The 14,995-nt window shown below is 44.7% G+C and overlaps 7 protein-coding genes across 8 annotated transcripts; 4 read left to right on the top strand and 3 right to left on the bottom strand.

Annotated features, from left to right (window-relative positions):
- Positions 1-743: 743 nt before the first annotated feature.
- LOC114144003 (histone H2A-like) lies at positions 744-1,535 on the bottom strand. Its single transcript, XM_028016425.1, has one exon. It carries the CDS (start codon positions 1,498-1,500, stop codon positions 1,114-1,116), a length of 387 nt encoding a protein of 128 aa, XP_027872226.1. The 5' UTR covers positions 1,501-1,535; the 3' UTR covers positions 744-1,113.
- Positions 1,536-1,843: 308 nt separating this feature from the next.
- LOC114144002 (histone H3) lies at positions 1,844-2,441 on the top strand. The gene has a single exon (XM_028016424.1). The coding sequence runs from the start codon at positions 1,872-1,874 to the stop codon at positions 2,280-2,282; it is 411 nt and encodes a 136-aa protein (XP_027872225.1). The 5' UTR covers positions 1,844-1,871; the 3' UTR covers positions 2,283-2,441.
- A 43-nt stretch (positions 2,442-2,484) lies between these two features.
- LOC114144094 (histone H4) lies at positions 2,485-3,721 on the top strand. Its single transcript, XM_028016577.1, has one exon. It carries the CDS (start codon positions 3,276-3,278, stop codon positions 3,585-3,587), a length of 312 nt encoding a protein of 103 aa, XP_027872378.1. The 5' UTR covers positions 2,485-3,275; the 3' UTR covers positions 3,588-3,721.
- A 94-nt stretch (positions 3,722-3,815) lies between these two features.
- On the top strand, positions 3,816-5,113 carry LOC114144092 (histone H2B 1/2-like). Its single transcript, XM_028016574.1, has one exon. The coding sequence runs from the start codon at positions 4,351-4,353 to the stop codon at positions 4,723-4,725; it is 375 nt and encodes a 124-aa protein (XP_027872375.1). The 5' UTR covers positions 3,816-4,350; the 3' UTR covers positions 4,726-5,113.
- Positions 5,114-5,208: 95 nt separating this feature from the next.
- LOC114144089 (histone H3) lies at positions 5,209-5,796 on the bottom strand. Its single transcript, XM_028016570.1, has one exon. It carries the CDS (start codon positions 5,660-5,662, stop codon positions 5,252-5,254), a length of 411 nt encoding a protein of 136 aa, XP_027872371.1. The 5' UTR covers positions 5,663-5,796; the 3' UTR covers positions 5,209-5,251.
- A 27-nt stretch (positions 5,797-5,823) lies between these two features.
- On the top strand, positions 5,824-7,075 carry LOC114144090 (histone H2A-like). Its single transcript, XM_028016571.1, has one exon. The coding sequence runs from the start codon at positions 6,034-6,036 to the stop codon at positions 6,418-6,420; it is 387 nt and encodes a 128-aa protein (XP_027872372.1). The 5' UTR covers positions 5,824-6,033; the 3' UTR covers positions 6,421-7,075.
- Positions 7,076-7,398: 323 nt separating this feature from the next.
- On the bottom strand, positions 7,399-13,628 carry LOC114144088 (membrane-spanning 4-domains subfamily A member 4A-like). Of its 2 annotated transcripts, none has more exons than XM_028016568.1 (7): positions 13,490-13,628; positions 10,683-10,917; positions 10,496-10,597; positions 9,639-9,695; positions 9,311-9,520; positions 9,024-9,149; positions 7,399-7,837 (listed from the first exon to the last, which is right to left on the bottom strand). In XM_028016568.1, the coding sequence occupies exons 2-7, from the start codon at positions 10,884-10,886 to the stop codon at positions 7,793-7,795; spliced, it is 744 nt and encodes a 247-aa protein (XP_027872369.1). In that variant the 5' UTR covers positions 10,887-10,917; positions 13,490-13,628; the 3' UTR covers positions 7,399-7,792. The 2 variants fall into 2 exon arrangements, with proteins under 2 accessions (XP_027872369.1, XP_027872370.1); XM_028016569.1 differs by having other exon boundaries at positions 7,399-7,834.
- Between the last annotated feature and the right edge of the window lie 1,367 nt (positions 13,629-14,995).

The following is a 14,995-nucleotide window of genomic DNA, read 5'->3' as shown; positions in this document are numbered from 1 at the left end:
GGTGATGTTGTTCTCTTTAATGTGACTGAAATTAATGCCAGCAACAAACCACGTTCTTATTCATTTTCGTGCAAAGATTGTGCTCAATGCTGCTCTTCACAGGTTGAAAAGAAATGTTTTTATTGTCACAGTAGAAAGAGGAAAGTTACGGAGGAGACGACATCAGACCAGGAAGCTGGAACTTCCTGAGAAAAACCAGGCCGGGTTTTTACAGATATCACTCTCACTCATTGTGTTATAGTCAGCATAAGAAGCACGCTATTTCCCTTGCAAATAGATTACATCTCACACACCACTGTGTAATTTTGGATAAAAAAACAACAACGTCTAGTTCCTTAGATTTCTACAATTTATGACGTTTATGCAGATTTGAGCAGAATTACTCAGCTAGAATTTTCTGGTGAATCGTTCACACTGACATGTGATTGTTTATGTCATTGTTGTTTATTTTGTATTAATAAACATGTTTTTTTCATTTGAAATGTTAACCATGTATTTATTTTAAGTTAAAAAGCCCCCATGCCCTTCTCTTGAAGAAGATGACTGTGTGGTTTTTGTGAAGTTATTTATTAAAGGAAGTGATTTTGTTCTATGGGAAAAAAGGAGAAGTGGGCTGGACATGAACCCACTATTATACTAATAATAATAATAATAATAATAATAATAATGATAATGATAATAAAAAGTTGAGACTCAGAGAAAAAATGTTCATCTGGTTTTCAAGAACAGGTTGGACCAGAACACAGACATTTTAGGAGATAAAAGTCTCAAGTTGAGAAATATTTTAATGTTCAATTATCTAGTGACTCAATTGGCAACATGAAGGAAAACATAAACATAAACATGTCTAAAGGAGGAAAAGTTTCCCAGCTGAAAAGTAATTTAGAGGTTATGAATCTTCCAGAGGAAAAAACACACAGAGTGTTTGTGATTTAGAATACATGTATATTTCTGAAATGATTTAATAGTTGAATGCAGATTATGGGCCAACATGATCCATAAACGAAGTAAGAAAAACCTCATAGCAGTGAATCACTCTGAAGGTTAGAGGTGAGTGGCTCTTAAAAGAGCCTTTGTGGGTCTGAGGTCCAGCAGTGTTGACGGCCAGCAGCTCTACTTGGCCTTGGCGGCCTTCTCGGTCTTCTTGGGCAGCAGCACCGCCTGGATGTTGGGCAGCACTCCACCCTGAGCGATGGTGACTCCACCCAGCAGCTTGTTGAGCTCCTCGTCGTTACGGACGGCCAGCTGCAGGTGACGGGGGATGATGCGGGTCTTCTTGTTGTCGCGGGCAGCGTTTCCAGCCAGCTCCAGGATCTCAGCGGTCAGATACTCCAGGACGGCCGCCAGGTAGACGGGGGCTCCGGCACCAACACGCTGCGCGTAGTTGCCTTTGCGCAGCAGCCTGTGGACACGGCCCACGGGGAACTGCAGTCCTGCGCGGGAGGAGCGAGTCTTGGCCTTGGCTCTGGCCTTTCCTCCGGTCTTGCCTCTTCCGCTCATTCTGAAGTTTCTTCTTTCTGGAGATGAAACTGGAGGAAAATGTCAAGCAGCGGCTGAAACCTTGTCTTATATGAGTGCAGAGAGAGCGGGAGTCTCTGAAACAACCAACCAGAAAAGCTTCCAGCAGAGCGGGACACTCGTGACTTTGATCGGACTTTTTCAAGCGAGTTTCCTCCAATGAGCAGCGAGGACTGAGCCGGGGGTCGGAGCTCTCCAGGCGGAGCTGAGCTCCAGGAGGAGCCGCTCACCAATCAGGAGCCCAACATGTCCAGCAGCGTCGCCTCCTCCCAGCTGCTCCCACACTTTACCAGCAGCGGCTCTCCGCTCCCTCCGACATATTTCTCCGTGTTTCGGTAGAGAAAGCAGCAGACATGGCGAGAACCAAGCAGACCGCCCGTAAATCTACCGGAGGCAAAGCTCCCAGGAAGCAGCTGGCCACCAAGGCGGCCCGGAAGAGCGCCCCGGCTACCGGCGGCGTCAAGAAGCCTCACCGCTACAGGCCCGGTACCGTGGCTCTGCGGGAGATCCGTCGCTACCAGAAGTCCACGGAGCTGCTGATCCGCAAGCTGCCCTTCCAGCGCCTGGTCCGAGAGATCGCTCAGGACTTCAAGACCGACCTGCGCTTCCAGAGCTCCGCCGTCATGGCTCTGCAGGAGGCCAGCGAGGCCTACCTGGTGGGTCTGTTCGAGGACACCAACCTGTGCGCCATCCACGCCAAGAGGGTCACCATCATGCCCAAAGACATCCAGCTGGCCCGCCGCATCCGTGGAGAGAGAGCTTAAGCTGCTTGACCACACACACACACACACACACACACACAAAGGCTCTTTTCAGAGCCACACACCCATTTTCTCTAAAGAGCTTTTTTTCTTTCATGGTTTCAGAATAAAAATGTTTGGAAACACGATGAATGAAACTAGTAAATAAAAATCTAAAAACTTTTTTTTAAAAGTTTTTTTTTTAACAGGAGATATTTGTGATTCTTCATGAACATTTTGATTAAAAATAAATTCTTGGCACCGTCCAAATGACATTATTTCATCCTCGTGAAATATCTATAGAACATGTTTGATTATTGATTATGATTTTTCCCCCAGTTATAAAAAATATTGGCTTAATCTAAACCTTCATCTTGTATGTTGGATCTGATCTCAGTCATTTAAAGAAATGTTGCCTTTGATTCCTGTTTCCATTGTAGACAAAAAATCTAACGCTTTTATAGTAGCTGTAATTAAACCTATATTTAGAAATATTCCCTCAATCAAGAGGATTTAATAAATTATCTAATCTCCATTTATTATCTACAATCATTGAGAAAATACTTGTCTTGTTAGATCTCAGAGCTTCTTTGAACAGTCGATCACAATAATCTTAGAAATGTCTAAACATGCTGCAGGGATCAAGGGAAAAAGCCCTGAGCAAGTTTAAATCTTATTCATTCAGAATCGTGTTTTACATTTATTATATATCTAATATTCTATCAGACATTAAAGCATCTTAATTTATAATATTTCTAACGGCCTCTATCCACATGATGTTATATAATCCAACAGTCCTTATTTAACTTGATCATATTTCAATGAACGTTTCAGAGCCTCAAATTCAGAGGCATTATTTTCCCTCCTGATGTTGGTCGGTAGGTGGCGCCAAAGGGAAGGTCCAGACCGAGTAGGCCAAGGTTAACCTCCTGTCTTCTAACACGTCCGGAGGACTGCTACAAACCCTGCAGAACCAGCCGTGGACTCATTACTCCAGAGAACCACCGTAGTGTCACGATGAGCGGACGAGGCAAAGGAGGGAAAGGTTTGGGCAAAGGAGGCGCCAAGCGGCACCGTAAAGTCCTCCGCGATAACATCCAGGGAATCACCAAGCCGGCCATCCGCCGTCTGGCTCGCCGCGGTGGAGTCAAGCGAATCTCCGGCCTCATCTACGAGGAGACCCGCGGGGTGCTGAAGGTCTTCCTGGAGAACGTGATCCGTGACGCCGTTACGTACACCGAGCACGCAAAGAGGAAGACCGTCACCGCCATGGATGTGGTGTACGCTCTGAAGAGGCAGGGCCGCACTCTGTACGGCTTCGGGGGTTAAACTCAGCCCGGTGATTACAGCGAACCAAAGGCCCTTTTCAGGGCCGAACCACCACTGCTGCTTCTGGGGCAAAGATACTTGATTCAGTCGCCAAAGTCTTGAGCTTTTTCAGTTAAATAAATTGAAATTAATCTGAACGTGTTGGCTGAAAACCCTAAGAGTTTGATTTAGATACATGACATTATGTATGAAAGTAAATGTATATATTTATAAATAGTAGTTAGACCATTTCAAGTACCTAAACGTTCATGTTAAAATGACTTTATACTTTTTTGCAGTTACTCTAAACTCTGTCATTATGTTTCACTTTTTTAGACCTAAAGACACTAAAGTTTTCATATGAAACATGGAAGTTTGTTTCATTAACTCGCCTGTACAGCAGTTGGTTGGTTTCAGTTAAAATTACTGGTAAAGAATAAAGAAATCCTGATAAATGTATGTAAAGGTGTAGTTAACACTCGGCTCTTCTGCAGCGTTCTAGTTCTGCTCCGTTTTATTTATATCTATAAACCTTCATACATTATAGAAGCTCTGAACGTGAAAACCTTCAGTTTCTTCTACCGCCGTGTTTGTTTTTTTTGTTCAGTTAAATTTGGCGCAACATTTGAAACGAATCATCTTCCTGTTGAACTCAGCTCCTCCCTGCTTGCTGGCTCAGCCAATCACAGTCAGGGGGCGGGGCTGGAGGATTTCCTGTCACTCTATATAAGAGCAGGTTCCCTCCGCTGCTGCTCACTCTGTGCTGTAAACTCAGAGAGAAAAAATGCCCGAACCCGCCAAGTCTGCGCCCAAGAAGGGCTCCAAGAAAGCGGTCACCAAAACCGCCGGCAAAGGAGGCAAGAAGAAGAGAAGGACCAGGAAGGAGAGCTACGCCATCTACGTGTACAAGGTGCTGAAGCAGGTCCATCCCGACACCGGCATCTCCTCCAAGGCCATGAGCATCATGAACTCCTTCGTCAACGACATCTTTGAGCGCATCGCCTCCGAGGCTTCCCGTCTGGCTCACTACAACAAGCGATCCACCATCAGCTCCAGGGAGATCCAGACCGCCGTGCGCCTCCTGCTGCCCGGTGAGCTGGCCAAGCACGCCGTGTCTGAGGGAACCAAGGCGGTCACCAAGTACACCAGCTCCAAGTAAACCAGCTGCTGCTGCTGCTGCTCGGTCACAACAACACAAAGGCTCTTTTAAGAGCCACAAACACACTGAAGAGCAACGATCCTCGACTTTTGTCTCGTATGGCTGAGAAATAACTGTCTAAACTATCTCCAGTTTTCAACAGTGGCCCTAAAATTGTCTAGTTTTTAATATAAACAAGCTTAATAAAACATTAAGTGACATGAATATAGATCACATTCCAGCCATACTGTCTAGATGTAGCAAATTGTGTTGAAATCACCTAGAGCAACAAATGGCATCAACATGTTGCCTCTTTTTATGAAGATGCTTTGCTAAATTTTAATTGGACATCTGATGACCTGCGTTTTGTTTGGCAAATATTCTATTGGAAATAAAGCTTCATATAATACTTGGTGTCCTTTTGAACGACTTGTGTGTTTGTTCTTTATCGGAGAACAATGATAGGAACAAGCTCTTGATTAATTGTGTGTGGCTCTGAAAAGAGCCTTTGTGTGTGTGTGTGTGTGTGTGTGTGTGGTCAAGCAGCTTAAGCTCTCTCTCCACGGATGCGGCGGGCCAGCTGGATGTCTTTGGGCATGATGGTGACCCTCTTGGCGTGGATGGCGCACAGGTTGGTGTCCTCGAACAGACCCACCAGGTAGGCCTCGCTGGCCTCCTGCAGAGCCATGACGGCGGAGCTCTGGAAGCGCAGGTCGGTCTTGAAGTCCTGAGCGATCTCTCGGACCAGGCGCTGGAAGGGCAGCTTGCGGATCAGCAGCTCCGTGGACTTCTGGTAGCGACGGATCTCCCGCAGAGCCACGGTACCGGGCCTGTAGCGGTGAGGCTTCTTGACGCCGCCGGTAGCCGGGGCGCTCTTCCGGGCCGCCTTGGTGGCCAGCTGCTTCCTGGGAGCTTTGCCTCCGGTAGATTTACGGGCGGTCTGCTTGGTTCTCGCCATGTCTGCTGCTTTCTCTACCGAAACACGGAGAAATATGTCGGAGGGAGCGGAGAGCCGCTGCTGGTAAAGTGTGGGAGCAGCTGGGAGGAGGCGACGCTGCTGGACATGTTGGGCTCCTGATTGGTGAGCGGCTCCTCCTGGAGCTCAGCTCCGCCTGGAGAGCTCCGACCCCCGGCTCAGTCCTCGCTGCTCATTGGAGGAAACTCGCTTGAAAAAGTCCGATCAAAGTCACGAGTGTCCCGCTCTGCTGGAAGCTTTTCTGGTTGGTTGTTTCAGAGACTCCCGCTCTCTCTGCACTCATATAAGACAAGGTTTCAGCCGCTGCTTGACATTTTCCTCCAGTTTCATCTCCAGAAAGAAGAAACTTCAGAATGAGCGGAAGAGGCAAGACCGGAGGAAAGGCCAGAGCCAAGGCCAAGACTCGCTCCTCCCGCGCAGGACTGCAGTTCCCCGTGGGCCGTGTCCACAGGCTGCTGCGCAAAGGCAACTACGCGCAGCGTGTTGGTGCCGGAGCCCCCGTCTACCTGGCGGCCGTCCTGGAGTATCTGACCGCTGAGATCCTGGAGCTGGCTGGAAACGCTGCCCGCGACAACAAGAAGACCCGCATCATCCCCCGTCACCTGCAGCTGGCCGTCCGTAACGACGAGGAGCTCAACAAGCTGCTGGGTGGAGTCACCATCGCTCAGGGTGGAGTGCTGCCCAACATCCAGGCGGTGCTGCTGCCCAAGAAGACCGAGAAGGCCGCCAAGGCCAAGTAGAGCTGCTGGCCGTCAACACTGCTGGACCTCAGACCCACAAAGGCTCTTTTAAGAGCCACTCACCTCTAACCTTCAGAGTGATTCACTGCTATGATTTTAATTTAATTTTAAGGTTTGCGATAAGATACTGCATATTATGGTATCGATCTAATGGTGTTAAAAAAGATCGCCCCCTCTCTCTGGTATGGACAGGGATACTTTTAATTTTGTAGCATCAAACCTCCACCCTCATGGTTTTTCTTTATCCTTTGGATTAATCTATTCAAACTGAAGATGGAATTTCAACAAAATTTATAGGAGTCAACCAAATTCATCTTAAGTTGCAACAATTTAACATTTGAGAGGAAATTAAAATATTCAACATATCAAATTGCTGCAGATCATCTCTGATCGATGTGCCCACCTACATCCAAAACAAACTTTAATAAACCTTAAAAAGCACAATGTTGAAAATGTTTTATTTTTTGACTGGACAATTTAAGCTCATACTTCTCAAATTTAATTCTTTAATGCATATTAATTTTCTCTGTTTTTCAGGAAACTTTGTAAAAGCTCACAAAGACGCAGGTAAAACATGCAATATGAAAATTCAAATGCAACAAGCTTGTAGAAATACAAGTTAGATGTGTAATTCTTTAAAAAATAAGTTTGTATTCAAAAATAGCATAATGCATACCTCCTTATTAAGCATCAATCATTTATTTATTCCAGTCAAACTCAACTTAATTTGCTAAACCACTAGTTCTATTTGAAAAACTTCTGTTGAAGCAAAGTGAGATGATGTGATTTTTCAACACCTTTATTCGTTTATTCAGAAATGATATTGGAAAGAAAATGATCTTACATGTCATGAAATATAGATAAATCCCCAGAAAACATAACTGTGTTGAAAAGAGGGCTGCATATCTAACATTCAAGCTAATCTGATTTAAAATCACATTTTTGTTCATGAACACTGGAAATATATAAGTGGGGAGATTTGAAGACGTGGTTTTTATAGCATTCACTGCTTTTCCTCGACTCAACAGAACATGTGGGACAATTCCTGATGTGGGTTGGAGCGCTAGAGTTCCTGGAACCATTCGTTTATTTGTTTTTATAGCAGGACAGGATGGAGACGGCTCCAAATTAACTTACCTGGATGTTTTATTAGAACAAATCCTTAAATCAGAGCCAAAGCGGCTTTACTTCCCAACTCAAAGAGAAACGTGGATCATGTTTCTGGTGTAAAACTGAGCCAGCAAAATAGTGAACGTACAAAAAAAAAGAAAGAAATTACAAAAGATGAAGGCAGGTAATGTTAGAGGAGTGGTTCCGCTTCAGTTTGATGCCGTTATCTGAAACGACGTAGACAGTTTCCTCCTCCGGCGGTTTATGTTCGCAGGTTGGTCTCGCTGCCGTTATCGCTGTCGTCCTGCTGGACAAAATCCAACACGTTAAAATTAAATCCCGTGGAGAGCATTTAAGTTTCTGTATTTATTACTTGGTTTAGCTAGGAGGGATTAACTATTAGCATACAAACGTGACATGAAAAAGTCTAATAGTTCTGATCAGTAAAAGATTTGGTGAAAATCAAGGATGAAGAAACATATTGGGTCAAAAAAGTAGTAAAAACAGAAACGGGTGGAAACGTCTGGATGAAGCAGGCGGGTAATTCAGAGGTCAGTGGCCTGTCAGTGTCTAAAATGTCACAGAGTTGATGTAAATCCTGCACGTCTCAACTGAGCCCAAGTCCAAACAGTCCAAAGAACAAAACAGAAGAAAAGGTTTCTGAAAGTTCGGCTGTGATTCGTTCCTCTCTTTGTCTCCTTCTCATCAGTTCTCCCATTTCTTCTTTTTTTTTGTTTTTTCACTTCTCATTTTCTCTTTAAGTTACCTCTGCTCTCAAAACATTTGGCAAGAGGATTCTCCGCCTGGCGCCTGCAACACGGCCAGAGCTGCGACAGTCTGATTTATATCAAAGCATGTTCATGTTGTCACAATGCTCCAATCAACGTCCAGAACCAAATTCAACCGGGAATCAGGGGCAGGACTGTGAACATCTGCAGTTACACAATCCTGTGTGACTGCAGGATTACACAGGATTCCTGCAGCTCAGTACGACAGACAGAGCTTGAGATATTTTGCAAAAGGAAAGCAGGTTGAGATCAGTAAAGGAGTTAAGAGACATACCAGCTCTAATTGCATCCAAATGCGGTTCTACGATGTTTTCACTTCGGGTTGCCGGATACAAATGCGCACCACAGTTTTTAGTGTGCTTTTTTAAAATAAAATAATAAATAAAAAATGCCTAAAAAACTGAATCCCAATAAAACGCTGTGATTGCTGTCAAAAGTTTTTTTTTCACTGAATACTGATTTGAAGGGGTTAAATATTTTTATTTATCATTTCATTAACATTTTCTGTCACACTTTTGGTTAAAAGAAGCCAAATTTTGTTCATTGTGTGTGTGTTTTTTTTAAACACACAATTATTTATTTGTGTGTTTAAACAAATAAATAATTGTTTATAAGAGGGTGAAACCATCAAGAGGATGAATATTTTTCATACACACACATACATATCTTGTTTGGAGTGGCATGTTTGGAATGACGCTCTCTTACCACCACAGGGGAGTAACGCCTGGCGCTTCGGATGACTTTTCCAGAGAGAACACACACGGCGACGGAGACGCAAACCTGCAGGACGAGCAGGACCAGGATGACGCCCTGGAGTCCGTAAAGAAGCTCCTAAAAGACGCAACGACAAAACCATCAAGACAGGAGAGGAATAAGAAACGCTGGACGCTGATCCTCACAGGCTTCAGCAGGCTGAATCTGACGGTTCGGACAACGCCGGGTCAGAGCGATCGGCTCGACACGCTCGGCTCGTCCGTTCATCTCAGACTTACGTCCAGTCGCCACAGTTCGCCCAAGCATCTCTGATCCCACTTGTCCACCGTTCTGCTGGTGATGTTCCAGGTTTGAAAGTCGACGTTGGAGGTCTGGAAGTCGCAGATGACCCGTGAGGGGGGTCCGGTGGCCAGCAGGAAGCAGGTGTAGCTCACCCCGGCCAGGCCGAGCAGGACGCTGAACCCGTTGGACACCAGAGACGCCCAGACCTGAAGAGACGAACAAGAGACGGGCGACGACTTAGACACAGACTGATCCGGACACGCCGACTGCTGCAACTTCATCTGAACACAAAAACTGCAACGTTTTAAAAAGGCAAATCCTCACCAGTGCGACTGAAGTGCGTCTTCCTGCCGCCAGAGCCAGAGAGCCGGACAGCACGAACTGAGAAACACCGGGATTTACAAACTGGATCATTAAACTTTTATTCATTATTGCATTGTTATTCACCAAAAGATACATTTTGTTATGTTTTCATATTTTGTGAAATATTAAAAGAAATTAGATGCACTGGAGACAAAAGTGACTTAAGCTGCTTTCACACCTGATAGTTTGGTATGGACTCTGGCTGGGGACAAAAATTGTAACAGTTGTTATATTTTCAGACGGTTTGCTTTACCAGTGTGTCAAACAAACTAAACCCTTTGAAAAAAAAACCAAACAACTATTCCTCCCGTCGCCTGTGGTGGCGCTGCAACAAGAACCACTGAATGAAACAACCACAAAACCTCTGAAGAAGTCTTCCTTCTCAAAATGTAAGTAAAAATGGAGGGGCTGCAGATTTTAATAGGTTATCGGATTTCCCTTTGGAAAAGACCACAAACAAACTCCCTCTGCAGTTTAGCAAGGCATCATCTGCCGTAATATTCAACACAGATTCAGATAATTACGAGAAGGTATTTATCAAACTATAAGAGCAGGCTGTACTGAATCCTGACCAGCAGGAGGCAGCAAATTGTGAAGGAAAGAAAGGAACGAGGTCAGCGTGATTCACGAAAAAATCTCAGGAAGGCCTTTTAGGAAATAAAATTTAGAATTGGAGCATTTTAGAGGATTACAGGAAAGTTTGGGATAAGTGGTAGGAAAACCAGGAGAGATGAGATCTGGTTCGGGAGTATAGAACGGGAACGTTGATGGCTATTTGGATCTGATCTCGGACTATCCTCAGTTCTGCGTTTACATACCAAAACGCAGAGGGCAAACGGAGCGAAGATCACCAGAGCCCCGGAGAATAAAACCAACAGACTGACGAGAGCACACAGCGTGCCGATGAAGATCTGAACCACCTGGAGAAGAAATTTGACAAAACACAAGGGGATCAGTCGTTGTCTTTGGAGTTCATTCAATGTCCCTGCAGCGTCAGACTCTCACCCCGAGGCCCAGCGGTTCCCCCCGCAGGAAGACGCTCTCCTTGGCGTCCTCCTTGGAGGGGCCCGGCGGGGTCTTTACGACGGGCCGCGGGGCCTGGACCTTTGGGCTGGCAGGAGTGTCGAGAGGAATGGAGAGGTCGTCTTTGGGGATGACCTGTGTTACGATCACGACTCCACCCACAGTGGTAACGGACGTGGACACCATGATGGGGGTTCAACGGAGCTCAGAGGGAATTCTGGGAAATATACCGCCGCAAATGAAACATAAGAACATAAACAGGATTAAAATGTTCTAAACCGAAACAAAGAGTTAGTGAGCTGCAAGAATCCGAGAGAGAAAATGAACATTCAATGGGATTATTTAGGAAGAGTTGATTAAAATAAATATCTGGCCTCAGCAGGTGTTAAAATGACTCCACCTTCAGCATCTTTCATCTACTGCAGTTAAAATCCTACAACACCGAAACTCTTCACACCTGGACTGGATTATTCTGCTCTACTAGCAGAACATTTCAACCAACTTCATGATCAAATCAAATGAAGGCAGATTCAGCCGTTCTGGATCAGCTTCTCCAGCTGAAACACTACGACCGACACCTCGACTCTGTGAAGGCGAACAAGATTATTCTATCGAACCGGCTCAGCACTTTTAGAGGAGTGAAAAAGAAAAGTCAAAATAAGCCAGCGTGCGTTAGTAAGACAAGTCCTAGTTAAAACCACACAAGCTTCAAACTAGTAAACATTTTTATTTCACTGCTGTTCTTTGATTTGAACATCTCTCTATTTCTGCTCATACTCGTATGAAAAACTCTTCTCTGGCACTGCAAAAAAAAAAAAAAGAGATTCAGTTTTAACTCACTTGAATTATTTTTCTGCTTTTATACATCATTATGCTTGGATGCTCTCACTGCTTCACTCGTTTTGATTCTCTTACCTCTCCTCCATTTTTGCTCAGTTTGTTCCACCTTCCTGCAGATTTTTTCTGACTTTACTCTGTTTTGTTGTTCATAAATAAATGCCATTTTGTGCCGCGACTACCTGCTGGTCCAGGAGGAGCGAATGCCACAAGTCAATTAAATCTGCTGAAGTTCCTTAAAAAGAAACTACTTTGAACATTGAACTGAGCTCATGGTGCTGTTTGATAAGTAGGACCAGCCGGAAGGTTAAACTGAAATGATGACACGTTTGATGTTAATTGGAAATAAAAACAGCACCAGGCCAAATCTGGCTCCCGTGAAGATAAAAAAACAAAATGAGGGAAAACGGAGAGTTAATGTGGAAAACAGCAAAATAAGGCAAATTTCAGAGGAAGAGGAAGTCAGTTCTCATGTGATCCAGATGCAAAACAAAAAAAAGTGCTGAAATCGCCCTTTATGGAAGTTTCACAAATCAGATAAATGTTGCACAAATCCAAACAGCGGTTTTTAAATATTCTGCTTTAGTTGAGAATAATCTCGTCCAGGTTTGAAGAGTCGAGGTGTAACCAGATGACGAGTGGACTCAACCAAACTATTGCTTTTAATTGTTCATTGTGCTACTTTAAAAAGCGGCACCGACCCATAATCCCGACGCGTTTAAGACGGGAGAAAAATAAACCACCACTAAATGTATTTGTTTTGTTAGACAACCTAACTTTGTGTAGATTTTATTTTAATTTTCATACAAGCAATATTTTTTGGGACTTATTATGCAATATTACAGCAATAAAATTAATTTCTAGTCAGTTATACTTAAGATCTTAATAATTGCGTTAATATGGGCTTAGGTTATATTTCGGTAAATGGGTCAAAATCCCAATTAAAACACGTTTCCGTGCGCGTGGAGCACAGAAACAGATTCCAGCTGCCACCAGTTAATCTGTAACACCCGCAGGAAGCCCAACCCTTGATAAACAGGTAGAAAAGTTTTATTGAACTCCGGAACATTAAGCAACCAGGAAGCACAGCAGGGAAACACAGAGACACATAAAAACTCCACACAGAAACAGCTGCAGGTCTGAATTTAACCCAGTCTGGGTTTGGTTCAGAACATACAGAAAAAAAACCCCATTTTGTCTGAACTACAACGACGTGTCTCTCATTCTTGCGTTTTAAGATTTCAAAACTCAATGATAAACAATAGATAACATCCCAGGGGGGCTACTAAAGTAAATGTAACAACATATGTTTGTCGCCGGGCTGCACAGTGGCGCAGTTGGTAGCACTGTTGCCTTGCAGCAAGAAGGTCCTGGGTTCGATTCCCGGCCGGGGTCTTTCTGCATGGAGTTTGCATGTTCTCCCTGTGCATGCGTGGGTTCTCTCCGGGTACTCCGGCTTCCTCCCACAGTCCAAAAACGTGACTGTCAGGTCAATTGGTTTCTCTAAAATTCTCCCTAGGTGTGGGTGTGTGTGTGCATGGTTGTTTGTCCTGTATGTCTCTGTGTTGCCCTGCGACAGACTGGCGACCTGTCCGGGGTGTACCCCGCCTCTCGCCCGGAATGTAGCTGGAGATAGACACCAGCAACCCTCCCGACCCCATTAGGGACAAGGGTGAACGGAAACTGGATGGATGGATGGATGTTTGTCGCCTGCTTCACTACTGGTGACTGCATTGTGTTTTTACGACATAAAGCGCTTTGAGCTGCTTTGTTCCTGAAATGTGCCCATTAGGATAAACCTGACTTGACTAAATTGTAAAACGGGAAATATGTCGCATATTTCCCGTTTAAAATAAAGCAAACAGCTTTATTAGCGCAATAAAAGAAACAAAACAAAGCCTGATATAACCTCATAACGCAATAATATACCCGAGAAGAATAAAGCTGTTTACCTGTTTTAAATCGGTCGCTTTTCACCCAGACTCTCAGCGTGCAGCTGCTAGGATGTGAACTTTCCTAATCGAGGTCGGAGTGCCTTCAGGTGTCCTTTGGGAAACGGAAATCTCGCACTTCACTTCCTGCACTGTACAACTGGGTCTGCGGTAAGAACAAGATGAACACGGAGCAGAGAAAACAAATGTATGCATTAAGATGTCAGTAAAGACATTTTTCAAAGCAGCTGAATACAATGGAGATAAAACGTTGAGTTGCCTATTACACACATTAAGTTTACTTCTAGAGATTTTACAAAATATCTGTGTAAATTCCGATTATTTTTAATTATTGCTATAAATGATAATCAAGATGGTCAGCATTTATTTTCCACCTCATATGCAGCTTTATTCTGCTGATTTGCTTTGGGGCGGAGTGTTTCGGGAGAAATTCATAATCCCCACCGTCCGTGAAGGCAGCACGAAGAAACTCCGGAGCGTCACTGCTGGGAATATGAATGTTTATTGACAAAAAGTCAAACAGCATAAATTTACATAAAGCGCCGAACACGAAGCTGAAATTGGTGTGTAAATAGAAAAAAGATGTGAATTAAGAATAAAATAAAAAATGTAGAGCGAGACTGACCGGCACCGGCCACTTTATTACTGTCTGTCTTGTTTTAAGATTTAATGCCAGATTTATTGGCTGCACATCCACGATTAACCTCTAGAGGCGTCCTAATACTGCTCTGTTGTTTTTGCGATATGTGGACGTACACTGAGTTTATCGTCATGTTTAATAAACCAGGTTTTAATGGTTTACTGTTTGTGACATTATTGTGCTGGAGGTAAAGTCGCCAGGAAATGGGTGCAAAGCGCTACATGTTCTCCGTTAACTCGCAAAAATAACACCGGAGGTTTTCCCTTCTCGTTTTTTTTTTTTCCACATGAATTTAGCAGACAAATCTTCGGTTGCAGGTTGGAGGAAAATCAGACCGACAGAGACGGCCGGCTGTTTCACTAATCTTGCACTCTTGTCGCATTAAGAGGACGACTGATGTTGCGTGGTGTAACTGGGATTTCAGCCTCTGCTCAGGTTCTGGTACCGAGTCACTGCTGCTGCAGGTCGTGTTGTTTTCCTGCTGTGATGGGGAAAATGTTTAGAAGTGAACATTTGCTGGTTTGCGGGCCGTTCCTCCCAACCATGCCCCTCCAGGTCTCACTGTCATTGCCCACGTGAGCGTTGAAGTCCCCCAGCAGAACAAGGGAGTCCCCAGGAGGAGCACTCACCAGTACCCCCTCTAAGGACTCCAAGAAGGGTGGGTAATCTGAACTGTCGTTCGGCCCGTAAGCACAAACGACAGTCAGAACCCGTCCCCCCACCCGTAGGCGGAGGGATGCTACCCTCTCGTTCACCGGGGTGAACCCCAACGTACAGGCGCCGAGATGGGGAGCAACAAGTATGCCCACTCCTGCCCAACGTCTCTCACCTTGGGCAACTCCAGAGTGGAAGTATGTCCAGCCCCT

The sequence above is a fragment of the Xiphophorus couchianus genome, chromosome 5 (assembly GCF_001444195.1).
Source record: "Xiphophorus couchianus chromosome 5, X_couchianus-1.0, whole genome shotgun sequence".
Taxonomy (NCBI): Eukaryota; Metazoa; Chordata; class Actinopteri; order Cyprinodontiformes; family Poeciliidae; genus Xiphophorus; species Xiphophorus couchianus.
Note: the sequence above shows the minus strand (reverse complement) of the source record. Positions and strands in the feature narration are given on the sequence as shown.

Excerpts from the sequence above, each read along its gene's own strand:
- LOC114144089 (XM_028016570.1), bottom strand. The coding sequence starts at position 5,662 with ATGGCGAGAACCAAGCAGACCGCCCGTAAATCTACCGGAGGCAAAGCT.
- LOC114144092 (XM_028016574.1), top strand. The coding sequence starts at position 4,351 with ATGCCCGAACCCGCCAAGTCTGCGCCCAAGAAGGGCTCCAAGAAAGCG.
- LOC114144088 (XM_028016568.1), bottom strand. The coding sequence starts at position 10,886 with ATGGTGTCCACGTCCGTTACCACTGTGGGTGGAGTCGTGATCGTAACA. Across the intron at positions 10,598-10,682 it reads GGGAACCGCTGGGCCTCGGG|GTGGTTCAGATCTTCATCGG; the intron begins GTGAGAGTCTGA and ends TTTCTTCTCCAG. Across the intron at positions 9,696-10,495 it reads CGTTTGCCCTCTGCGTTTTG|TTCGTGCTGTCCGGCTCTCT; the intron begins GTATGTAAACGC and ends GGTGTTTCTCAG.
- LOC114144094 (XM_028016577.1), top strand. The coding sequence starts at position 3,276 with ATGAGCGGACGAGGCAAAGGAGGGAAAGGTTTGGGCAAAGGAGGCGCC.
- LOC114144003 (XM_028016425.1), bottom strand. The coding sequence starts at position 1,500 with ATGAGCGGAAGAGGCAAGACCGGAGGAAAGGCCAGAGCCAAGGCCAAG.
- LOC114144002 (XM_028016424.1), top strand. The coding sequence starts at position 1,872 with ATGGCGAGAACCAAGCAGACCGCCCGTAAATCTACCGGAGGCAAAGCT.
- LOC114144090 (XM_028016571.1), top strand. The coding sequence starts at position 6,034 with ATGAGCGGAAGAGGCAAGACCGGAGGAAAGGCCAGAGCCAAGGCCAAG.